The 21252-nt window shown below is 42.2% G+C and overlaps 1 protein-coding gene across 1 annotated transcript in view; it reads right to left on the minus strand.

Moving 5' to 3' along the window:
* The window catches only part of LOC309547991 (uncharacterized protein), a gene marked incomplete at its 3' end in the record, with an annotated part of 144155 nt that overhangs the window by 96771 nt on the left and 26132 nt on the right, over positions 1-21252 (minus strand). Inside the window, exons 9-14 of the mRNA XM_082247978.1 lie at positions 19869-20029; positions 19539-19791; positions 19187-19357; positions 18833-19070; positions 15048-15247; positions 6514-6653 (exon numbers count right to left, since the gene is read on the minus strand). Coding sequence (XP_082104104.1) covers positions 6514-6653; positions 15048-15247; positions 18833-19070; positions 19187-19357; positions 19539-19791; positions 19869-20029 — 1163 coding nt within the window. The remainder of the gene's footprint in view (positions 1-6513; positions 6654-15047; positions 15248-18832; positions 19071-19186; positions 19358-19538; positions 19792-19868; positions 20030-21252) is intronic.

Consider the following 21252-nt stretch of genomic DNA (forward strand, 5'->3'; position numbering starts at 1 on the left):
TATCGCCACTATTATTGGGAATAATTCTAATAGAACAATGTTGCGAATGAGGCCGGATGCTTTCCATCTGTCGCACCATGGTGCTGCGCACCAATGCTTGCGCCAGATTGCGGCAAAGCCCTTCGAACCAGCTGCATCTGTGAAGAGCAGAAAATCTTCATCCAGAATGAACTGCTCCTGCCAGATTGTGGATCCATTAAAATAAAGCAAAAATTGGAGCCAAACTAAAAAATCCTCCTTCATCTCACCGGTGATTCTAACATGAGACGAAGGGGATTTCAGACCTGCAGTAGCAGCGTAAATCCTTCTAGAAAAAATTTTTCCCATTGGCATCACCCTTGAGGCAAAAGCCAATAAACCTAAAAGAGCTTGCAGTTTATTTAAACAAACCTTCTTTTGTCTGATCATCCATAACAGGGAGACTCGCAGCTTCTCAATTTTTTCCTCCGGCAGTCTGAATTCCATCTTTTCCGAATCTATCGTGATGCCTAAGAAAACTATACATTGGGATGGAAAAACAGTTTTTTCTTCGGCTAGGGGCACCCCGAATTTCATACAAATCTGCATAAAAACCTCCAGCAGATAGGCACAAGTGTTAGAAAAAACAGGACCTATAAATAAAAAGTCGTCCAGGTAGTGGACTAAAAGATGTGAACCCGTAATTTGAGAAACCACCCATTCTAAAAAGGAGGAAAAAGTTTCAAAATAAAAGCAGGATAAAGAACAGCCCATTGGTAGGCACTTGTCAAAATAAAATTCATCCCTAAAATAAAAACCTAAAGAATTAAAGGAATTAGGGTGGATAGGTAGCAGGCGAAAGGCTGACTTTATGTCGGCTTTCGCCAACAAAGCACCTTGACCTGCAGACCTAAGTTTGACCAAAGCATCCTCAAAAGTTGCATAGTGAACAGATGCCATGCTGTCGTCTATCTCGTCATTGAGGGAGTCATGCAAAGGGTATGATAGGTGATGGATCAACCTATATGTATTTGGCTCCTTTTTCTGAACAATTCCCAAAGGTGAAATCCTGAAGTGTGGAAAAGGTGGTTCAGAAATAGGACCCGCAAACCTACCCTCCCTGAGTTCCGTAAAAAATTTTTCAGCCACGATGCTTTGTAAACCATCAACTGATCTAAGATTATTGTGGATAGTACAACCTTTGCCTTTAAAAGGCGGTAAAGAAAAACCAAAAGCAAAGCCGTCAATTAGTAGGCGTGCTTTCTCCTGGTCTGGGTACCTGACTAACCAGGGGAACATTTCTGGGAGAAAAGACAAAAAAGAAAAAAGAAAAAAAGAAAAAAGAAAAAAAGGGGGCGCACCGACCTAGTGCATTACCATAAAACCATTTATTAAAATATTAAAAGGTGTACAAAGTACTCACAAAACTAGTGTGATACAACACACATCGAAAATAGCATAAACAGTCTCCAAGGTAGCCAGGTCCCAATTATGACGAATGGGCATGCAGATGGTCGCATGGGGCTGCTATGGCTAGGCTGACGCGTTTCAGGGGCGAGCCCCCTTCCTCAGAGCCAGATGAAATGCCGCTAGATCACAAGCCGAACGGCCGAAGACTAAATGGGAGTAGACCCCACCTCTTCCTGTTCTGCCCCCAACCCCAAGGGCGGGGCAAAGGGGAGGGAGGAAGGGAAGAAAAGGGGAAGAGGGAGGGGAAAAGGGAAGGGAGAAGAATGAGACGGAAAAGGAAGCCAAGAAAGAAGAAGAGGGGAAGGAAAAATGGGGATGCTGGGACAGGGAAAGGACATGGAAGAGGGGGGGGGGGGGTGGTCAAGGACACTTGTCCAGCCCGAACCAAGCCACACCCACCTTCCAAGGCCAGCTTGGACTATGTGATCAGCGGCAAAAAATGTACAGCAATTGAAACACTTGTTATAACAAAAAAAAGGGGGGGGAACGATAATGAGTCAGATGTAGTGGATAATGCATTTGAGGACAAAGGCGGTATAAATATATATATATATATATATAGACACATATGCACATATGCACACATGCATGTACATACATATACGCACACACATAGACAGTCAGTACTTTAGGTCTCCATAGGAACAAGAACATACTCCACTGCTTTACCCGTGCATCTTCATTGGTAAGCAGAACAGTATCAGCCACCCCCAACCTGTAATCCCTTTGACCAAAAGGGATGTTACAGGTGTGGTGTCAACAACTGTGGCACGTGTGCACACATGTGCCACAGGAAAAAAGATGTTGCAGCCATTGATGGAAAAACCTATAAGATCAATCAGTTTATTAACTGTAGCACCACCCACGTGGTCTATGGGATGCTCTGTCCCTGTGGCCTCCTTTATGTCGGCCGCACGACTAGACCTTTGAGAGTTAGAATTGGTGAGCACAAAAGTGGCATCACTCTCCAGAAGGACAAATACTCTGTTCCCCGGCACTTTCTGGATGCACACAATAGTAGTGTTGAAGGCTTGAGGGTCTTTGGGATAGAGGCCATTAACAAAGATTTGGATGGTGGCCTCAAGTACCAAAGGCTCTGCACCAGAGAGGCCTATTGGATATTCACCCTGGGGTCTCTAGCCCCGAAGGGTTTGAATGAGGAGATTGAGCTGCACACAGTGGTGTGATAATCTCTCTCCTCCCTTTACCTCCCCCTATCTCACCCTCACCCCCCCCCCCCTTGCTCCTCTGTGGTACAGCCCTCCGGGTCGGATAGCTGTGATAGCCCATTTTTGGCTATTAGGATCAGCGTCGGTGTATGTACCCAACGACCAGCTGGTGTTGGTTTGAGTGTATGTTTTCTGCACTACGCATGTCTGCACGGGGACATGGTTGTCTTTCTGTGGCCTGCTTATGGACGGTGATGACACAATGGCCATTTATTACTTGCACTATACATATTTTGGGCAAGACACAAAAAACAAATATAAACAGTAATGAAGACAAATAGTACATGTCTAAATATAAACATATATATGTATATCTATATACGTTCTATGATTACTGGCACCACTATTATGGATTATATTATTTTATTATATATATATATATTTTTTATATGTGGTTTACTTTCATCCCTCAAGAAAATCTCCTTATTTTAGTATTATATTTCAGCGTTATTATGGTCATTATTACCTTATTTTATTAATTTATCATTTATTACTAATCAGTGTTCTTTGATTGTTGTTGTGTCTTGATCATGGTTTATATGTGTCTTGCGAGCCCATTTCATCATTGTCCATGATTCTGAGCCGCCTTTGTGGACATGTAGTATTGGTAGTTTATGCAGGGAAGCAGGGAGGAGGGTGGAGTCGGGTGAGTTCCGCTCTGTCCATGTTCACTGCTGGGCAGCACAGCCAGTGACTTGTGGACATATGGTCCGTGCGGCGCCCTGTAGTGATGGCGGAAGTGATGCTGGTGGAACGCATCCACCCGCCCTTCCGGTGTTTCACTTCCGGGTACGGGTTGGCGTGCGTCCCAGAGAAGGGACACAGCCATCCGAATGGCGCTTTTTCAACATGCAGCGGACCATTTCAGTCCCGGCCAGCGGTGCCCTCCTCATATTAGGATACAGGGATCGTCAGCGTGTGGAGGCTAGCGGGATCCCCGTGCACCATGCCAGGTGATCTGTATAAGCTCTGCTCCCATGGGTAGTCCCCCCTGCAGTATTACAGGTTGGGGGTGGCTGATACTGTTCTGCTTACCAATGAAGATGCACGGGTAAAGCAGTGGAGTATGTTCTTGTTCCTATGGAGACCTAAAGTACTGACTGTCTATGTGTGTGCGTATATGTATGTACATGCATGTGTGCATATGTGCATATGTGTCTATATATATATATATATATATTTATACCGCCTTTGTCCTCAAATGCATTATCCACTACATCTGACTCATTATCGTTCCCCCCCCTTTTTTTTGTTATAACAAGTGTTTCAATTGCTGTACATTTTTTGCCGCTGATCACATAGTCCAAGCTGGCCTTGGAAGGTGGGTGTGGCTTGGTTCGGGCTGGACAAGTGTCCTTGACCACCCCCCCCCCCCCCCTCTTCCATGTCCTTTCCCTGTCCCAGCATCCCCATTTTTCCTTCCCCTCTTCTTCTTTCTTGGCTTCCTTTTCCGTCTCATTCTTCTCCCTTCCCTTTTCCCCTCCCTCTTCCCCTTTTCTTCCCTTCCTCCCTCCCCTTTGCCCCGCCCTTGGGGTTGGGGGCAGAACAGGAAGAGGTGGGGTCTACTCCCATTTAGTCTTCGGCCGTTCGGCTTGTGATCTAGCGGCATTTCATCTGGCTCTGAGGAAGGGGGCTCGCCCCTGAAACGCGTCAGCCTAGCCATAGCAGCCCCATGCGACCATCTGCATGCCCATTCGTCATAATTGGGACCTGGCTACCTTGGAGACTGTTTATGCTATTTTCGATGTGTGTTGTATCACACTAGTTTTGTGAGTACTTTGTACACCTTTTAATATTTTAATAAATGGTTTTATGGTAATGCACTAGGTCGGTGCGCCCCCTTTTTTTCTTTTTTGTCTTTTCTACCAGTGGTTCTGGATACCCTTGATCCTGAAGGGGGCAGCAAGACCAAACAGCTCTCTCTACATCTGAGTCTGCAGTGCACCTCTTTCTACTCCATCAGACAGCACTTGAGCGCAGGAGGTTTTGTTTTTTCTTGAACATTTCTGGGAGCCTCACTGGGGTGGTAGCTTTTTTGAACAGCTTGCTGGTTGTTGGACAGCTTTTTAAAGCATTTAAAAACCGGATGTGGCCTGGCGCAAAAAGCGCATTCGTGTCTAAACTTACACGATCCAGGCCACCTATACTGCGATTCGTTAAAATTGAAGCAGATGCCCTTTTTAAAGGTCTGCCCGCCTGTAGATTGAGGGTTGACAGGCTGTCTTGGGAGAAAGGACCGTTGTGGCAAGAACAGATCAAGCCACAAACCAACGTCCTTTACTCCCCATTTTAGGGAAGGTTGGACTGCTAGCTTTTGTCTAAAGGCAACGTCATAGTGAAACCATGACGTTCCCCCAAAGTTTTTGTAAGCTTCCAGCACGATGTCCATGTGCTGGAACAGACCCACACTTTTCTTTGGGGCTTTTTCACACAAAACACTGGAAAATATCAGGAAAGCCTGTAACCAATTGTTAAATGTTTTTGTTATAGGGCTTCTCCTCTCTTCTTCTTTTTTCTCGGGTTTAGACACGAATTCTTTGGCAGAGGGCAACAATGACAGCATGTCAATATAAACTCCTTGCCAAATCTTCTCTTTCATTGATTCGGACAAGTGGTATCCTAGAGGGGATATCTCGCACACTAAAGGCTCTCTCAAACTTGTCTCGGGCAAATTTTGAGACTGAGCTATGTCAAAAGCAGAGTTATCCAAAGAGGGGTTGCTAATTGATAATTCCCCACAAGGTGGCGCCAAAGAGGGATTGCTAACTGACAATGGATTGCCAACAGCTAAACCACCACAAGGTGGCGCAACCCAAACATTAGCAGGGGACGGTGACAATGTTTTTAAATGCCCGGACACATTCCTAAATTCCTGTAAAATATCCGACATCATTGAAAACATTCCTGCCATTTCTTGAGAAGAGGACTCACCCCTCAATGGCAAGGCTGGAATACTGGCGTTAGGGACGTCTGCCGACGCTACCCTGGTGGTGTTAGCGGCGGCCTCGGCGCGACCTGCTGCCTCCGGAACCTCTGCTCCCGTCCTGCGTCCCGACGGGCTCCGGCTCCTCGATGCCCTCTCGGTGACATCCGCATCCTTTCTTCCGGACGACCTCTTCTGCGGCGACCGCCTCCGTGAAGAACCGGAACCGCCACCTGTAGAGGGAGAAAAAGACTTCCGGGGCACCCTCGCTCTCTTTGCTGCCCCGGCCACCGTACCGGATATTACGGGCACCACGATACTGCGCATGTCCGGTGACCTCTCTTCTCCTTCCGATGCCGCCGCCAGGCGTGAACGTTCCTCCGTGGGTCTCCTCACTGCGCTCGCCAAACCGCCCGCGATGGCTATTGGGACCCGTCCTCCTTCTGCTTCCACCGCGGCCGCACCGGATCCTGGCTCTTCCGACACAGGTAGCTGTAGGCAACGCCTGACCCAGGCTTCTCCACCCGCTTCACCGGCTCGCTCAATTAGTTGTCTGATAAGGCTCATGACGGCAGGGGTCCAGGGAGACAGTAGTATACTGGTCCTGAGGAGATGAAGTGACCAGGAGACCCTCAGTCACCGCTTAAATAGCCCCCCGCCGAGCCAGCTAGAACTGGATCCTAGTCAGGAGCAGGGGAATTCAGGCGGGAGTTCGGGGGGCGCGCGCTAATCTGCCTAGCGATAGCTTAGATAAGAGCGGGAAAGCAGTAATAATTTGAATTCTGCCCAGATACTCTACCTAAGAGCGGGAGAACTTGACCCAATGATTTATCCAGGTCAAAAGTTCATTCACTGAATCCTGACTGAAATAACTAGGCCTAAATAAACCTATGAACTAACTTTGTTACCACCTGAATTATCTAACTAACTAACCCCTTCTGCCATTCCATATAGAAGATGAGGGTTATATGAAACCCCATCTTCTTTATATTCTTCTGCCTCTTTCCTGTTTTCTCCCTCAGAGTCACCGTCAAGTTTGGAAAATGTGTAAATGTAGCCGCTGTAAAAGTTGCCTAATGTCAAAGAACAGACTGTCTGACACGATGCTTATAAAGACGAGACTGATAAAAAGTAACATTATTACTTTTGTGTGTGCTCTGTTTCATGTATCTGCAAATCAATAGGATGAGCTTCAATCTGCATGTAAGGTTAAAGCAACAAGGGAAAATATATATTTTTTTTTCTTTCAAATAAAATGTTTTTTCTCTTTAACCCCTTATTAAATCTTAGTTCACCCTAATCAGCCCTAATCAACTCTTTCTTCCTTTTCACAAATTAAAGAGGTTGTTAACCCATATAATTTTTTTTTTTTTTTGGAACCTGTAAGAGAAACACATAATGAGCTAGTATTCAGCGCATACTAGCTCATTATGAAATACTTACCTTAGAACAAGCCCCCGACGTGCCTCCCGCTCACCTGTATGACGGGCGACATGTCCAGTCGCCTGTCTTCCGGGATCGCGGCATCCGGCCATCTGATTGGCCGAAGCCGCGGTGACGTCACTCCCGCGCACGCGCGCGGGAGCCGACAGTCACGGCACGGGGCTCTGAAGAAACGGCACGAGCGGCCATCCCTTCAGAGCGCATGCGCCAGTGACGTCACTGGCTGCATGTAAGGTAAATATCTCCTAAACGGTACATGTTTAGGAGATATTTACAGTACCTATAGGTAAGCCTTATCATAGGCTTACCTATAGATACAAGTGTCAGGGGAGGGTTTACTTCCTCTTTAACCACTTCACGTTGGCCATACACGTATATGCGTCCTCTTGGCGGGTGGGCCTTATCTCAGAGCGGACCTGTGTAAACAACTTACCGCGCTGAGAGCGCGCTCCCTGCATCCTCCCGGTACGGTAGCTGGCAGGGATCATTAAGCTCCCGATATATACTTGCGATCGGTAGCTTTAAGGTCATGTGACTGCTGTGACAACCAATCACAGCAGTCAGATGACCTGAATGCCCGCCTCCCAGAACCTTGCGAATGGGTTAACATATTTGCTTGCTTCTTATCTCTATTTTTTAATCCAATAATAGTTTTGTTGTTGTTGTGTTGTAGAAAGAAAGTATATACGTTTTAATTAAACTCACAACAATCAAAGTACAAAAAAGGTACATTTGTTTAGGTTTGTTATGTTTTTGTCTATGGATTGCATTAACAAAAAGGACACCGTTATAGGCCTATAGCAGAAATGTAAAAATGACTCTGGTCCATAGGCAGTGTGCAGGTGGCTAGCTGGCTTGGCATTCTCTAATTTTCAACTGTACTGAAAAGCCATACAAATGATCCCTGCACAAGACTGGACAAGAAGTGATAATGCTTGTATAGCGGCAGAGGCAGCAATTATGTCCCTATTTGAATCTCTGCAAAAATATGTATACTGACAAACTACAGGGAATATACAGGGTGCTACTGTTATCAACAGAGATGTATAGTAACTAAGTAGAACTACTTCACTACTGTACTTAAGTACCGAAAGGCGGTATCTGTACTTTCCTAGAGTAGAATTATTTTCTCCTACTTCCACTTTTACTTCACTACATTTTTTCGATGATTTCAATACTTCTACTCCAATATTTTTTTTTTTGTGCTGCATAGTTATTACTCGTTAATATTATAAAAATTACAACTGCCAGAACAGTAGATGGCAGGTTTCATGAAGCTCAAAACATGTGTATTATCAGCGCATACGAAAATAAATGCTACTGGATGTATAAATAAAAGCTGCATTGGAAATAATAAAAATTAATATGATATTCAAACTTTTGACTTCTTTCTTTAATAACTACATAACACAGTACATGTACTTTTACTTTCAGTACTTGAGTAGCAATTTTTTTTTCAAAACTACTGGTACTTTTACTTTTAGTACTTGAGTAGCAAAATTTTTTAAAAAAACTACTTGCAATACTTAAGTACAAAAATGTTGAATACTTTAGTACTTCTACTCAAGTCACTTTTTGATCGAGCACTTCCACTTCTACTCAAGTCACTTTTTGATCGAGCACTTGTACTTTTACTCAAGTATGGGTTTCGAGTACTTTATACAACTCTGGTTATCAATAGCTCCACTAGCTCCTTCAATATACAAATCTTTCCATAGCCTCTACTGACTTCATAAATAATCCAGTATGGGATAACCCTCTTCTCCCTGAATTTTTGCAAGTCCTCAGTGCAGGATATCGGTCCTCCCCTTCCCCACCCTTTTGTACACCAATTTTTTCACATTGGAAATTCAAGGACTTTCAGACCCTGCAATCATAATTCAATATTCACACTAACAAACTTCTCTTTTATTATGAACTACCACATGCGATTTCTAGCCAGTTTAAAACACTTTAAGCCCAACTCAAACTTCTCTGCAAAAACTTTTATTTTCTCCATAGGATACAATTTGCTCCAAATGGCAAAATATTATCCCAAAACTGTAATAAGGGAATGGGAAGATATTAAGGAATCTTACATGATTTCCGTCATCTCCTCTAAGGATAAACAGATTCAGCTCAAAATTTACCACCAGGCATACTACACTCCTATGAAGCTGTATACGGTAATTTTAAACCTAGACATTCTCCGCTCTGTTTTCACCTTTGTGTTAATGCAGTAGACTTTCCCCATGCTCTCTGGTCTCGTCCCAAGATACAACCTTTGTGGACGCAAAAATGCAGCTTTATTGAAATCACTTTAGCCCTTCCCAGTTTAAAATGTCCCAAAGCACGCCTTTTAGGTCTGATGGAGGAGCTTCCCATCAATCAAAAAAATGTTACGAGCATTTTACTTTTATGCCTAGAAAATTCTAACTGGTTGGAATAGACCTCTCCCTCCTGCCCTATCCGACTGGAAAAAGTTCAGTCAATTCTGTGCTCCCCTGAACTAAATTACCTACGATACCAGAGGATCTTAAAAGAGTTTTGACAAGATCTGGGGCCCTTGGTATTGATCCCCTCTTACAACTTAACCCCATGTAGTTCTCAAGAGACCACATACGTATCTAGTCACGTTTTCTTCATACTTTTTAAGATGTCACCATACTGGATTCTATGTACTCTTGCCAATATAATTATTCTGTCCAACATGAACATGTACAGTATGTGGATCCATGAGACTGCCATGTTTCTTTTTGTAAAAAATGTCTTACTTTATTGTAATTGTATTGTATTACATGTTTTAAACAATAAAGAGCATCTATTAAAAAAAATACACATGTGGTCTTTTTAATTTTTAGATTTTTATTGATGCTTATACTTACAGGTAAAACCAGTAGGACATTTTGATAAATGTATAGGCAAAACATTGTTTTTACTCTTAACAGAGTGGAGTAATATTAAAACCCGATTCTTTTTTTTTTTTTTTTTTTTTGCTGTCTATCCTGGGAGATTTCCATTCACTTCTGTCCTGTAGGCAAAGAGAAAATCTCTGCAAAGTTCAGGGAATTCATCCCAGCTGTCATTCAAACAGGTGTCCCAACTGGAAGATTTTCTCTAATTTCCTGTTCTGATGACAACTACAAAATTTTGGATTTCCCATCACATTCTGTATCTGAGGAAATGTTCACAAGGATGAGCAAAAGGGTGAATCTCCTCAGCAGGGACACAGATAGCAGTACAAACTTAACAGGGGGTTCTAATGCTTTCCTACTCTATACAAAAGTTAAAAATAAAAGGTTTTGGCTATAATTACACTTTAGTCTTCATGTAAAAAAAATGCAGAATTATGATTTACAGGCTAGCTAGTAATATTCCTATACAATGATAGTGTGCAGTATATCACAATTAGCAGGTAATGATTTGCTAAATGAGTGTAGATATTTTAAAGAAAACAAAAGAGCTTAAACAATAATCTAAAGTTAATAAACCACCGTCACTACAGATTTTTCACTAAAGGAATTCTGGAGGAGATGCTGGAGTGCCAGTAAGCAGCGTAGTGAGGGTGCAAAGTACGATGCAAGGGTGAGATATGTGTCTCTTTCCTTTGGACTTAAACAAAAATCTACTCTCTGCATCTGCTGGATTTCTTCAAAAGGCTGTTCCTTTCTTATACATTGCACAAGTTTATACTGATGTTATAAGCAAGCCAAAATATCACATTAAAGCAGCATATCATATAACTCTCTTCAGAGGAGTACAAAGAATCTTCAGGGCCCCCGGTGCAAGAAACCATAAAGGACTCCCCTGACCACCCCCACACCCCCCCCCTTTGATCCCCCTTTCCATCAGTCCTGGAGCCCTTTCCTCCAAGCCTGAGGCCCTTCCCACTGCAAAAAACAGGAGCGCAGGATCCCATTAAAAACAAATAGTATTTATTGGTACAAAAAATATAGCACACTTATATCCAAGCAGCTCTATATTAGCATATCTATATCTATATCAGCATGGATGGAATAGCCTGAGATGTGCATACAGACAGGCAGGGCTGTATGAAGCCGAAGAAGCTGGTTATCCTGATGCCAGAATAGGGGGACCCACTTAGTGTAGCAAACAGTATCTGCCTCACGCTGCTGTTCGACTTCATGGCTGTGTTCTAAGTCTATCCAGTGGGGGGGGGGGTATCCCTGCTGTTTTGGAGCCCCCCACAGTCTCCCCACAGGGGTGGCCTTTGCCCCCCCCCTACATGGTGGAGACCTTTGCGACCCTGGTAGTTCCATTACTGACTCTGTTGTACCCCATGAACACAAAACATACACATTATCCTAAATTGAAAAAATGGGCCACACACTAATGCCATCTTGGAAGTCCAATTTGTTTATTAGACAAGCATGTAGCTTCCAGCATACACTGAGATCCTTCCACCTCAGGCCACACCTTTAAAGAAATTCACCTGTATTTGGACTTTATCATGGAGACAGAGGCAACTATTTGTCCATCCTGTGTGTATTTGAAATTTCTCCCCTTTGACTGCCCTTGTCTCCATGCTTAAGCCCAAATGTATTGGAGGTGAGGCATGAGGTGGAAGGCTCGTAGTGTGTGCTGGAAGCTACTGTAATGAACAAATTGGATTTCCAAGATATCATCAGTGTGCAGCCTGTTTTCTTCAATTCAAGTGCAGTATGGAGTGAGGGTGTGCTCCTGGGCTTCGGCAGGTGGCTGATCCACATAATTTTGGTGGATAAAAGTAGCCTTGGTATTTGTGGGAAAGGCTGTAAACAAATTATTCTCCGCTTTTTAAGGAAAAGCCATAAAACCATATAAAACTGCGTGAAGAGGGTACAGTTAAAGCTGAATTCCAGCCTTGCCCTCAGTCTTAACTGTATACTTTTTATTGTGTTTTTACAATGTATTTTAGATGTATGAAAAAAGTATATAACATGAGGACTATAAAAAGACTATATTAGCCTATGCCCATTGCATTGAGTTGGTTGGATCATGCAATAGGGACATCCAAAATATGAGCCTTACCCAAGGCACCACTCCAAGGATCATCTAAAAAATGGTGCAAGAATGTCAGAGGGGCTTTTATATGCAGCTTTCTAATCACCAGGAGGGCTTGTAAGATATAAGTAAAAATAACACTTCATCTAATAAAAATACATGTAAAATAATCATCTTTAATGAGCAAATCTTTCCAGCAACAAGCTTGGAGCAGTTACTTCATTCATTCATTGCTATTATAATGTTTAATTCTATATTAAAAATTGACAAAAAGGCAGTTGACTTAAGCAGGGGATTCAATGGTACTTGCTCTCCTCCATGCATCTATGTATTACTGGTCAGGTTTTGGTTTCAGAATAGATGAAGTTGATCTGAAATAAAAGAAATATTATATTTTAAGTAAAAAGGTATAATCCATCTGACCAATCTTCTGCCCTGGAAGTTGCTGCCACTTATCCATTTGCCATTGCCCAAAGACAGCCATAGACCTGACAGCAGGACCTGATGGGCATTCTGTTCACAACATAATGCCCATCAGACAGGGAAAGAATCAGACCACAATATAAACCTCTCTGGTAAAATCAGCCAGGTATATCTGATAGTGCCAGTTGACATTTGTATATAAGAAAAAAAAAAAAGCAAAAACCAATATGCTAAAAAAAGTTGACAAGGCTGTGTCTATATGGACAAAAAAAGTTTGTTATTATAAAACTGTGCATTTTTTTGTGAAGTGAAGTGTATGTGTGTAAAGAGTAAAATAAATACATCATAATGCTATTAAACAATCTCTATACCAAAACTACGTAACACAAGGGCCTATATTGAATGGTGTTAGGTGTGCAAGGGAGTGTTGGCGCTGCCTTGTTAAAGGTATTGGAAGTAGTGTATAAAACAAAAATTCAACAATATAGGTAGTAGTGAATGTTTAGGCTGCTGTCCTCACTATGAATCCCCATTGGTAGGTGGGGTTCTGCCCCTCAATTGTAAAGAAGATCCTCCATAGTGTAGTACATTTAAAAATAATTTTATTGAAAACGTAGACACTTACATTAAAGTAATTGAAATTCCTCCTCTCGCTTTATCAGGAAGTCTACGTGTAAGTGTCTACGTTTTCAATAAAATTGTTTTTAAATGTACTACACTATGAAGAATCTTCTTTACCATTGAAGGGCAAACACCCCCATAAGGAGAAATAGGAAAGAGTGGAGCCAATATGCGGGGCTATGGAAGGATCCCTAAGGGCACACTAATACCTGTATGTGGGAGCAGAGGCATTTCCGTATTGGAGGCTGATTCTCCCTGTAGGGGGTCTGAGATCTGGTAAGTGCGTTACCAGAAGGGGCCACAGAATAAAGCATGGAGATCCAATCACAAGCAAAGTTAATTCCACAACTGCATGGCAGCACCTTAATGAACTGCATGGCACTTTGAGTATCCAGGAGCCACTTAGCACTTTGTCATTAATGGTAATGGGCTCACACCATAGAGAGAACTATTAATATCACTCCCCACAGTAGGGTTTTTTTCACTGTGTATTTTTTATTTATTTTTATTATTCATCTTTTGGAAATTGCACACAGCACAGTGCATTTTTTTCATTCATTCTTTGGTAATTGCACACAGCACAGTGCACCTTTATGGCACATGCATGGTAATTAATGCATACAAGCACAACAGTCACTTTAATATTATATATTTGCACATAATTCTTTGCACATTTTGGATTGTTTTTTATTGCATTATTTGCACATAACACTGTTATATGGAGTATTTTAGCACATATTGTATGAATTGATCTAGGGGATATTTATTATTACCCAGTATATGTTGTGCTAAATAATTTATACAGCCTAGGCAGCGCCATCACTCACCCGCCTAACCAGTACCACCTAACACAAGGTGTGGTGTATAGGTTTATAGGTCATATAGAAGAGTTTGCAAAAAAAAAATTGCAACATCTATAGTGAGCTTGATGGATAAATTCACTTTTAAGCCCCGTACACACGTACTGATCGTCGGCCGAACGATCGGCCGTCTTTTGTCCAGGGCTGTCGTGTCTGTTGAAAACTGCAAAAGACTGCACACAAATTTTGTCGGCCAACAACAGCCGACTGCAGAAGTGATGTCATGTGATGGTTAACTTTCCTTGTCTTTTTTCTTTTCTGAGCATGCCCAGTCTTGCTAATCTGCTGTCTGTCGGCCGAAATCTGTACTGACTGGCGAACAATCGGCCGTTCTGGTGACGGCCAACAAATATTTTAAAGTCTGCACGACAGATTCTGTTCGGCCGAAAATGTGCTGTCAGCTGTCGGAAGCATCATACTAACAAGCCTACAATCTGCCAATCGGTCAGCGGCCGAATATTTACGGCCGACAATCGATACGTGTGTACGGGGCTTAAGTATAATGTTACATCCGTATTCAGGGTGTAACATGTAACATGTAACTAATGCAGCACCCCCGCTCACCCCTGATCCCCGCCAGTGACAAGGAGCGTCACAATTCAAAAACAGTGTGGCTGTGCAGGGTTCTGCCCACACCGTGTCATTCATTCACAGTGATCTGTAAATATATGAACTACAAGTACCATCTTCCACTGTGGCAAATCATGACTTTAGTTCTTAAGAACTGCGAGGGTGCTGATGACTGGCTACATTTGTTTTCGTTTTCCTCCTTTATTTTAGCTTGGTAATCCTGCCATTAACAAACTTCCTGTCCTAGGGTGACAAGTGTACTAAGCAATATTGTCACCCTAGGAAAGGAAGTGTGTTAGGCTTACATAACACCGCCCTCACTTCTCAATAACAGGTGGAGGTCTTTTGTATTCCACGGAGATGGCCGGGAACAGTTCTAACTACTAACGGCCAAGAAGCAAAGAGTACAGGAAGTTATGAGCCCACAAGATTTCTGGCTGGATAAACAGCTATTTGTGTTTTGCTGAACTTGTGGAACAGATGTAGTAAAACACTTTCAACTGTATATTTATTAGACCAAAAGTGAACAAATAAGATACATTTTTTGTTAGAGTCTACATACACATTAGGGACTCCTCCATGGTCTCAGATCCAGAGCTGGAATGTTGGAACATCTTACAAAATCTCGGGGATACTGGTTACCCATAAAGACATTTCTGGGGACCTCTGTAATTCTGGTGTTTTCACAGATGACACGTGCAAAAGTCACTCTTTCTATTGCATTTCTCTGATTTTGCGTGAATATCCCAGGGTTCTCATAATAAAATCTAAGAAAAACAACGAGATAGATCATTAAACATTTAAAGCGGAACTTCACTCTCTCAGTCAACACTGATTATTTTTAATCCTTACGCTGCTAGCATTGATAAATAGATAGGAAAGTACATCATATTTACTTGTTTTAATTTTTTTTTTTTTACATTTCCTCAGGTTCTTGCTGGTTTGTTATGCTAGGGAGTGTTTTTCAAAGTGTTTTTCAAAGTGATTTTTCAGCAAAAAAAAAAGCATTGAGACATGGATGGATGCGCGTTTGATTTAAATAATAATAAAAATTAATTAAACAGGGTTTTTGGTTTGTGGTGCTCAGAAACAGTTAAGTTCTGCTTTAACTTTATTATCTTTATTGTTAGAGCTGCCAGATGTTATCTCTGGTTTTATAAAGTATATTACAGATCTTCATTCTGACTAATACTACCTCTAAAATATTGTGTTGTTAGGTAACAGTGACACTGAGCTAAAAAAGCTAGAGCAGAAAAGTAAAGCAAACTTGGAGCTGCTGCCCACAGCAAACCATTCGGATTGCTCTTTATGTAAAATAAATAACAAATAACAAATTGGTCTAGGTGAGTTTGAGGAGTGAGATGTTTAAAGGGAAACTGCAATGGTTAAATTAATTTTTATGTTACTATGTTGTATATACATGTAGCGCTACCCCAGGAGAAGCTGCCTAAGGGCCCTTTCACACGGGCGCTCAGTATGTCCGCAAATCATCCTATTTATTTGCGGATGATTTGCGGACATAATGTAAGTCTATGGCATTGCGGATGTCAGCGGAATACCATCCGCTGACATCCGATTTTCCTCCTGTCAGTTCTGTTCCGTTTTTTGGAACTGAACAAAACCCTATTTTTGTTCCGTTCAAAAAACGGAAAGGAAGGAAAATAGGATGTCAGCGGTGTCATCCGCTGACATCCGCAAACCCCCATAGACTTACATTATGTCCACATATCATCCGCAAACGGATGGGATGATATGCGGGCATAGGGAGCGGATGACAGAAATGTCATCCGCTCCGTGGAAAAAAAAAAAAAGGACCGCAGCGAAGCTCTCACACGGAGCGGCCGTGTGAAAGAGCCCTAAGTATAATTGGTTCGGTACTCTGCCTCTCAACTCCAAGAACAGTTTCAGCCCCTCTGGCACACCTGGCAATAGTGTTAGTGCAAGTAAAGTAATAAAAGACATATATTGTAGTAAAACACAGAAATAGTCTTTACTGTGAAGTTTCTGTGGAATAGTACCAAACAGTAGAAGTATAGTTCAAATAAATTAACTGTAGAATAATGACTGAGAATCAAGAGCAATATACTCAATGGTACTGTCAGGCTGCTTTCAGGGGATCCCTCAACAGCAAACAACCCCAAGAGCAGAGGCAAACACTTTAATAACAACAGATCACAAATGGCAAACTCTATAATGTATTGGTCACCACTTTACTTAGATTTGCCTCTATGAGTCCAGGCAGGAGGAGAGCAGAGTACTGACCCTCACTTATGGCAGACTTCTCTCTTCTATCCCCTGACACCACAGGCCCACAAATTATAAACACTGCACTCAGTTCAGTGGTCAATGGCCTAACTCCCAAGACCAGCTACCCCGCTCAAGCATCACATATACTGAGTCCTGGGTATGTGTGCAAGTCCGAAGAAGTCCTTGAGTCTTCGGCTAGCCACTTTAGTTGGTGCACTTCCAATTCCTATTGGGTAGAGTGTAAATGCAGTGTCTGGCTAGCAGTGTCTGGATAACAGGACAGACACTGTGACTGTTTAACAGGGCATCCGTCTGATCCAGGTTCTGACAAGTGCGGGCAAAGTACTAACAACGCTGCCTGCATGCAGTGTCTTTGTTTCCTGCAAATGGACAAGTGCCCGCTCACCAATCCGGCAATCAAAGCCCAAACAAAACGTCCTGGAACAGGCAGACTCTTCAGGTACCCTGCCTAGCTAACTCACAACTGGACACTATATGCCGTCGGTGCAGCTGCACCTGGATATGCACCTGGGATCCTCCTCTCAGGCAGGATGTCCACTTACCGGCTGTGGATGCCTGGCAAGAACATACGCCAAGCCGGGAGACAGCACCTCACCCCAGGTTTGGTCTTCTCCTCTGCCTTGTGGTGTCTCTTTCAAGCTCCCAGTCAGCCCCTGGTGTCCTTTTCTGCTTTTTCCCCAAAGCATGCAAGTATGTGTAGTCCTGTCCCCCATAGGAAACTATTGGGCCATTTGTATTAAGGACTACATGTCCCACGTTCCTTTGCTGCAGCAGCTCTGGCTGAGGATTGGCTCCTTCCTCCCTGTCAATGAGGAAGAAGGGGAGGGAGCGGAGTGAGCAGCTCTGTGTGTGTGTGTGTGTGTGCCTCTCCTCACTGCACAGTGAGAGGAGAAGAGGGAGAGGGGAGTTCCCGCACAGGAGCTGACAGGTTTCTCTCTCTCTTGTGAGAGCCTGTGTGTTTCTCAGAGGCAGCCGGCGGCAAGTGCAGAGCATGCGCTACATACATAATCTCATATAATATATAAACAAATATTTAATGCAGGATGAACCCATGAAAATGATTCCTATAACACTACTGGGTGTTTAAAATTAATGTACAGCAATATCCGTTTAAACAAACTTACTTTATAGAGCTGTCTAAAGGGAGAGAAGAGAAGGGGATAAATAACTATTTAGCCTAACTTAATTTGTGTAATGTTTCACTAAAAGCCCAAATCTAGATTTTAAGAGACCTCCTCCCCCTAAAGCTCACTGCATTTCTTTTTAATACCATGATACATTCCTCACCTTCTTGCCAGTCACTTCATGTCATTGGTGTTATATGGGTTATTGGGCATTTGAAGTAATGATGTGTGAGTTCCATTTTGTCCACAAGTACTGTGAGCCAAGACTTTTTTGATGATTCACCCCTAGTGGATGTGTTCATGACAATGTGGGTTGCAGGAAGTAGGTTAATTGACACTAGGTGTCATTCAACCCATAGGAGGACTGGCACTGGAGAGAAATGAGTATGTGGGTCAGCTCAGGAAAGGAGTTGAGTATTGTAGCAAATTCTGCTTTTTATTTTTAAACATGATGGCTATTTATTCTTTTTTTTTACTTTATTACGAGCGTGGAGTTGGTCTTTAAGCCATTGTGCTCAAGAAATAATATGCTTTTTTTTCAACAGAGGGGTCAATAAGTCCCTGAAAAATGTATACAAGCAAAGAGTGCCATCTTCTAGCTACATGGCTCATGTGTTATTTTTCACATTTACCTGGTTAAAATAAAAAATATATTTTTTAAAATAGTTTTTAGCCATGACCCTAAAAAATTAAAGACATAAAATATATAGCAAGCCACTTTACAGTCATTTTAATTCTGAATCACTAAATATAACTCTCTAAATGTTCAGCCAGATGCAATGTAGAATCCAGCATTGTAGTCACTTTGCCTATTTGTGTGGAAATTAAGAATTTCCAGAAAAGGACTGCAAATAATTTTCCTAGACAAAGGTGAGGGCATGTACATAGGTAGGGTAACTAGCCACATAATTAATCCTTCACTCAAAGTCTTCACCAGAGCAGAGTTTCACCAATACTGACCGATCTCCATCTCGGGCCCTCCGTAACTGGTTTCCAATCAGACAGGTAAGCAACTTCCCAATTCTGCCATTGAGGACTAGAGGTTCAGCAACCCCTCCAACCCAGATGTCAATATTTTCGGGGGTGCCATAAAGATTTATGAATTTTTGAGCTAGTTCTCTGTTATTCAGCACAGCAGCCAACTCCTGCATATTGCGTGGAGCAGAAAGTCCACAAAATCTCCGGTATGCATTGTATCCTGGGGAAGAAATAGTAAGAGAAGTTATGTAAACAATACATTTGAAGACACAGTCCTATGCAGAACTAGCAACCGTGTTCTGAAATTTTGCAAAAAAGCCCTTCTGTGACAAGTACCTGGCACTCCATGTTCTCTGCCTCTTTGCAAGTTAAGGGCTGGTAAATCAAGACCAGTCCGTTTGAAAAGCTTGAACAGACGCTCTCGTAGTTCATCTACCACTAGCTGGTTCTGACGGTTAAGCTTGGCTCGGTTAGCCATGAGCCCACGAAGCAGAGGATCAATTCCTCCTGCACAAAGAATGCAAAAAAAAAACTATGACTTACTAGATGTATGATATGTGCTGTACGCTTTGCAACATGATTATTCTTTTTTAATGTATCTTAATAATCATTAGTATCAATGACACATGCATTATCACTTCTTCATGGCATGTACATTTGATTTAAATAAAAATTTGAATCTGATTACCTTGTCTGACCACTCTCCAGCTGTTGAAGAAAGTCATATGAAGTGGGACCTCTGGTTCTGGCATAAGGGGGCGATAACCATCAGCGAGGCGGTAGATGATAGGCTGTATTAGAGTATGGCCCATACGGAACACAATGGTAAATACATTGGCCACTCTTGGGTCCACAGACTCATTGTATCCTGTGTATCTTGGAAGGACATTTGGCATTTCTGATCCCAGCAGTAAAGGCAACCAGTCTTTATAAGTTATTTTCTGTCAAATAGAAAATTATAGTGATTGCCGGGGTATAAAATGAATTAGGAATAATAAAAAAACAAGTTATATGGTACCTGCAGGATTCCCCCTACAATTTTCCTGGCTTCTTGATATAGAGTCTCTCCAGACCAGCCTGGGTTCAGACTGCGTAGCTGTGTTGCTATACGGTTGTGTTCTCGTACAAACAGAGTATGGTAAGCAGTAAGCCCAGGCTGTTCACTGACACGAGGGTCTCCTGCCGATAATGAAAGCAGAGGTTACCCTAACTATAATAACAACAGGTGAAGCCCAACTCCAGTATTAGTGATTGCCCAGTTTTACTGAAGAACAGTTACAAACGTAATATTCTGTCTAGTTTGTGTGTGTTTGGGGGGGTTGCAGTCATCTTCAGAACAGAAGGTACAGATAGCAACATTGCCAGAGGTTTTATTCTTAAAATATGTGTAAGAAATGGCTTATCTGGAAGTGAGGGTTAACCACTTGACCTTCAGATAGGTTTACCCCTTTCATGCCCAAACCACTTTTTCCTATTTAGCACTGCGCTTCTTTAACTGTCAATTGCTTGTTCCTGCAGCATTTTTTCACACAAATAGAGCTTTTTGTGGGTGGTATTTGACCACCACTGGGTTTTTTTTTTTTTTTATTGTATAAATGTAAAAAGACAGAAATTTTGAAAAAAAACCCTGATATTTTCTACTCTGTTATAAAACATATCCAAGGAAAAATTTAAAAAAATCAAAATTTTTCAAAAATGTAAGCCAAAATGTATTCTGCTACTTGTCTTTGGTAAAACAAAAAAAAATCCCAATCAGCGTATATTAATTTGGTCTATGTGAAAGTTATAGCGTCAACAAACTATGGTATATATACTAGAATTTATGCAGCTTTGACACTATACTGGTAATGGCGGTGATCAGTGGCTTATACTGGGACTAAAAAGTTGGGGCGGGCAATCTGGCGCTAACAGACCATTGGTAGGAGAAACACTAACTGACTAACTGGCACTGTATTAAAGAAACTGGATGTGAAGGGCTTAACATCAGGGGGCAATCAAGGGGTTACTGTATGCCTAAAAAGTGTAATATGCGCTGCTTTTACTAACAGATCTAAAAAGTAACACAGAAGAGCGCCTCTAAGTGGAATATTTTAATGTGCATTAATGGAGCAATCAGCAAAATAAAAACTCACATGTGGCACAGAAATAAAGGCTCATCTAAGGGTGACAATCCAGCAGCGGGGAGACCCATGCGTCCAGTCCAGATGGTTGAAAGCCACGTTTAGCGAGTGCTCGCCAGCGAGGATGGAGTAATAGTTGGTGAGATAGAAAGGAGTCTTGGGACAAGTAGAGATATATAATCTATAACTATAACAGATTATGTATATACTTCTGACTGGTACAGAAAGGAGTTTTGGGGCAAGTAGAGATATATAATCTAATTCTTACAGATTATGTATATA

The sequence above is a fragment of the Pelophylax lessonae genome (assembly GCF_965119305.1).
Source record: "Pelophylax lessonae genome assembly, chromosome: 2".
Lineage (NCBI taxonomy): Eukaryota > Metazoa > Chordata > Amphibia > Anura > Ranidae > Pelophylax > Pelophylax lessonae.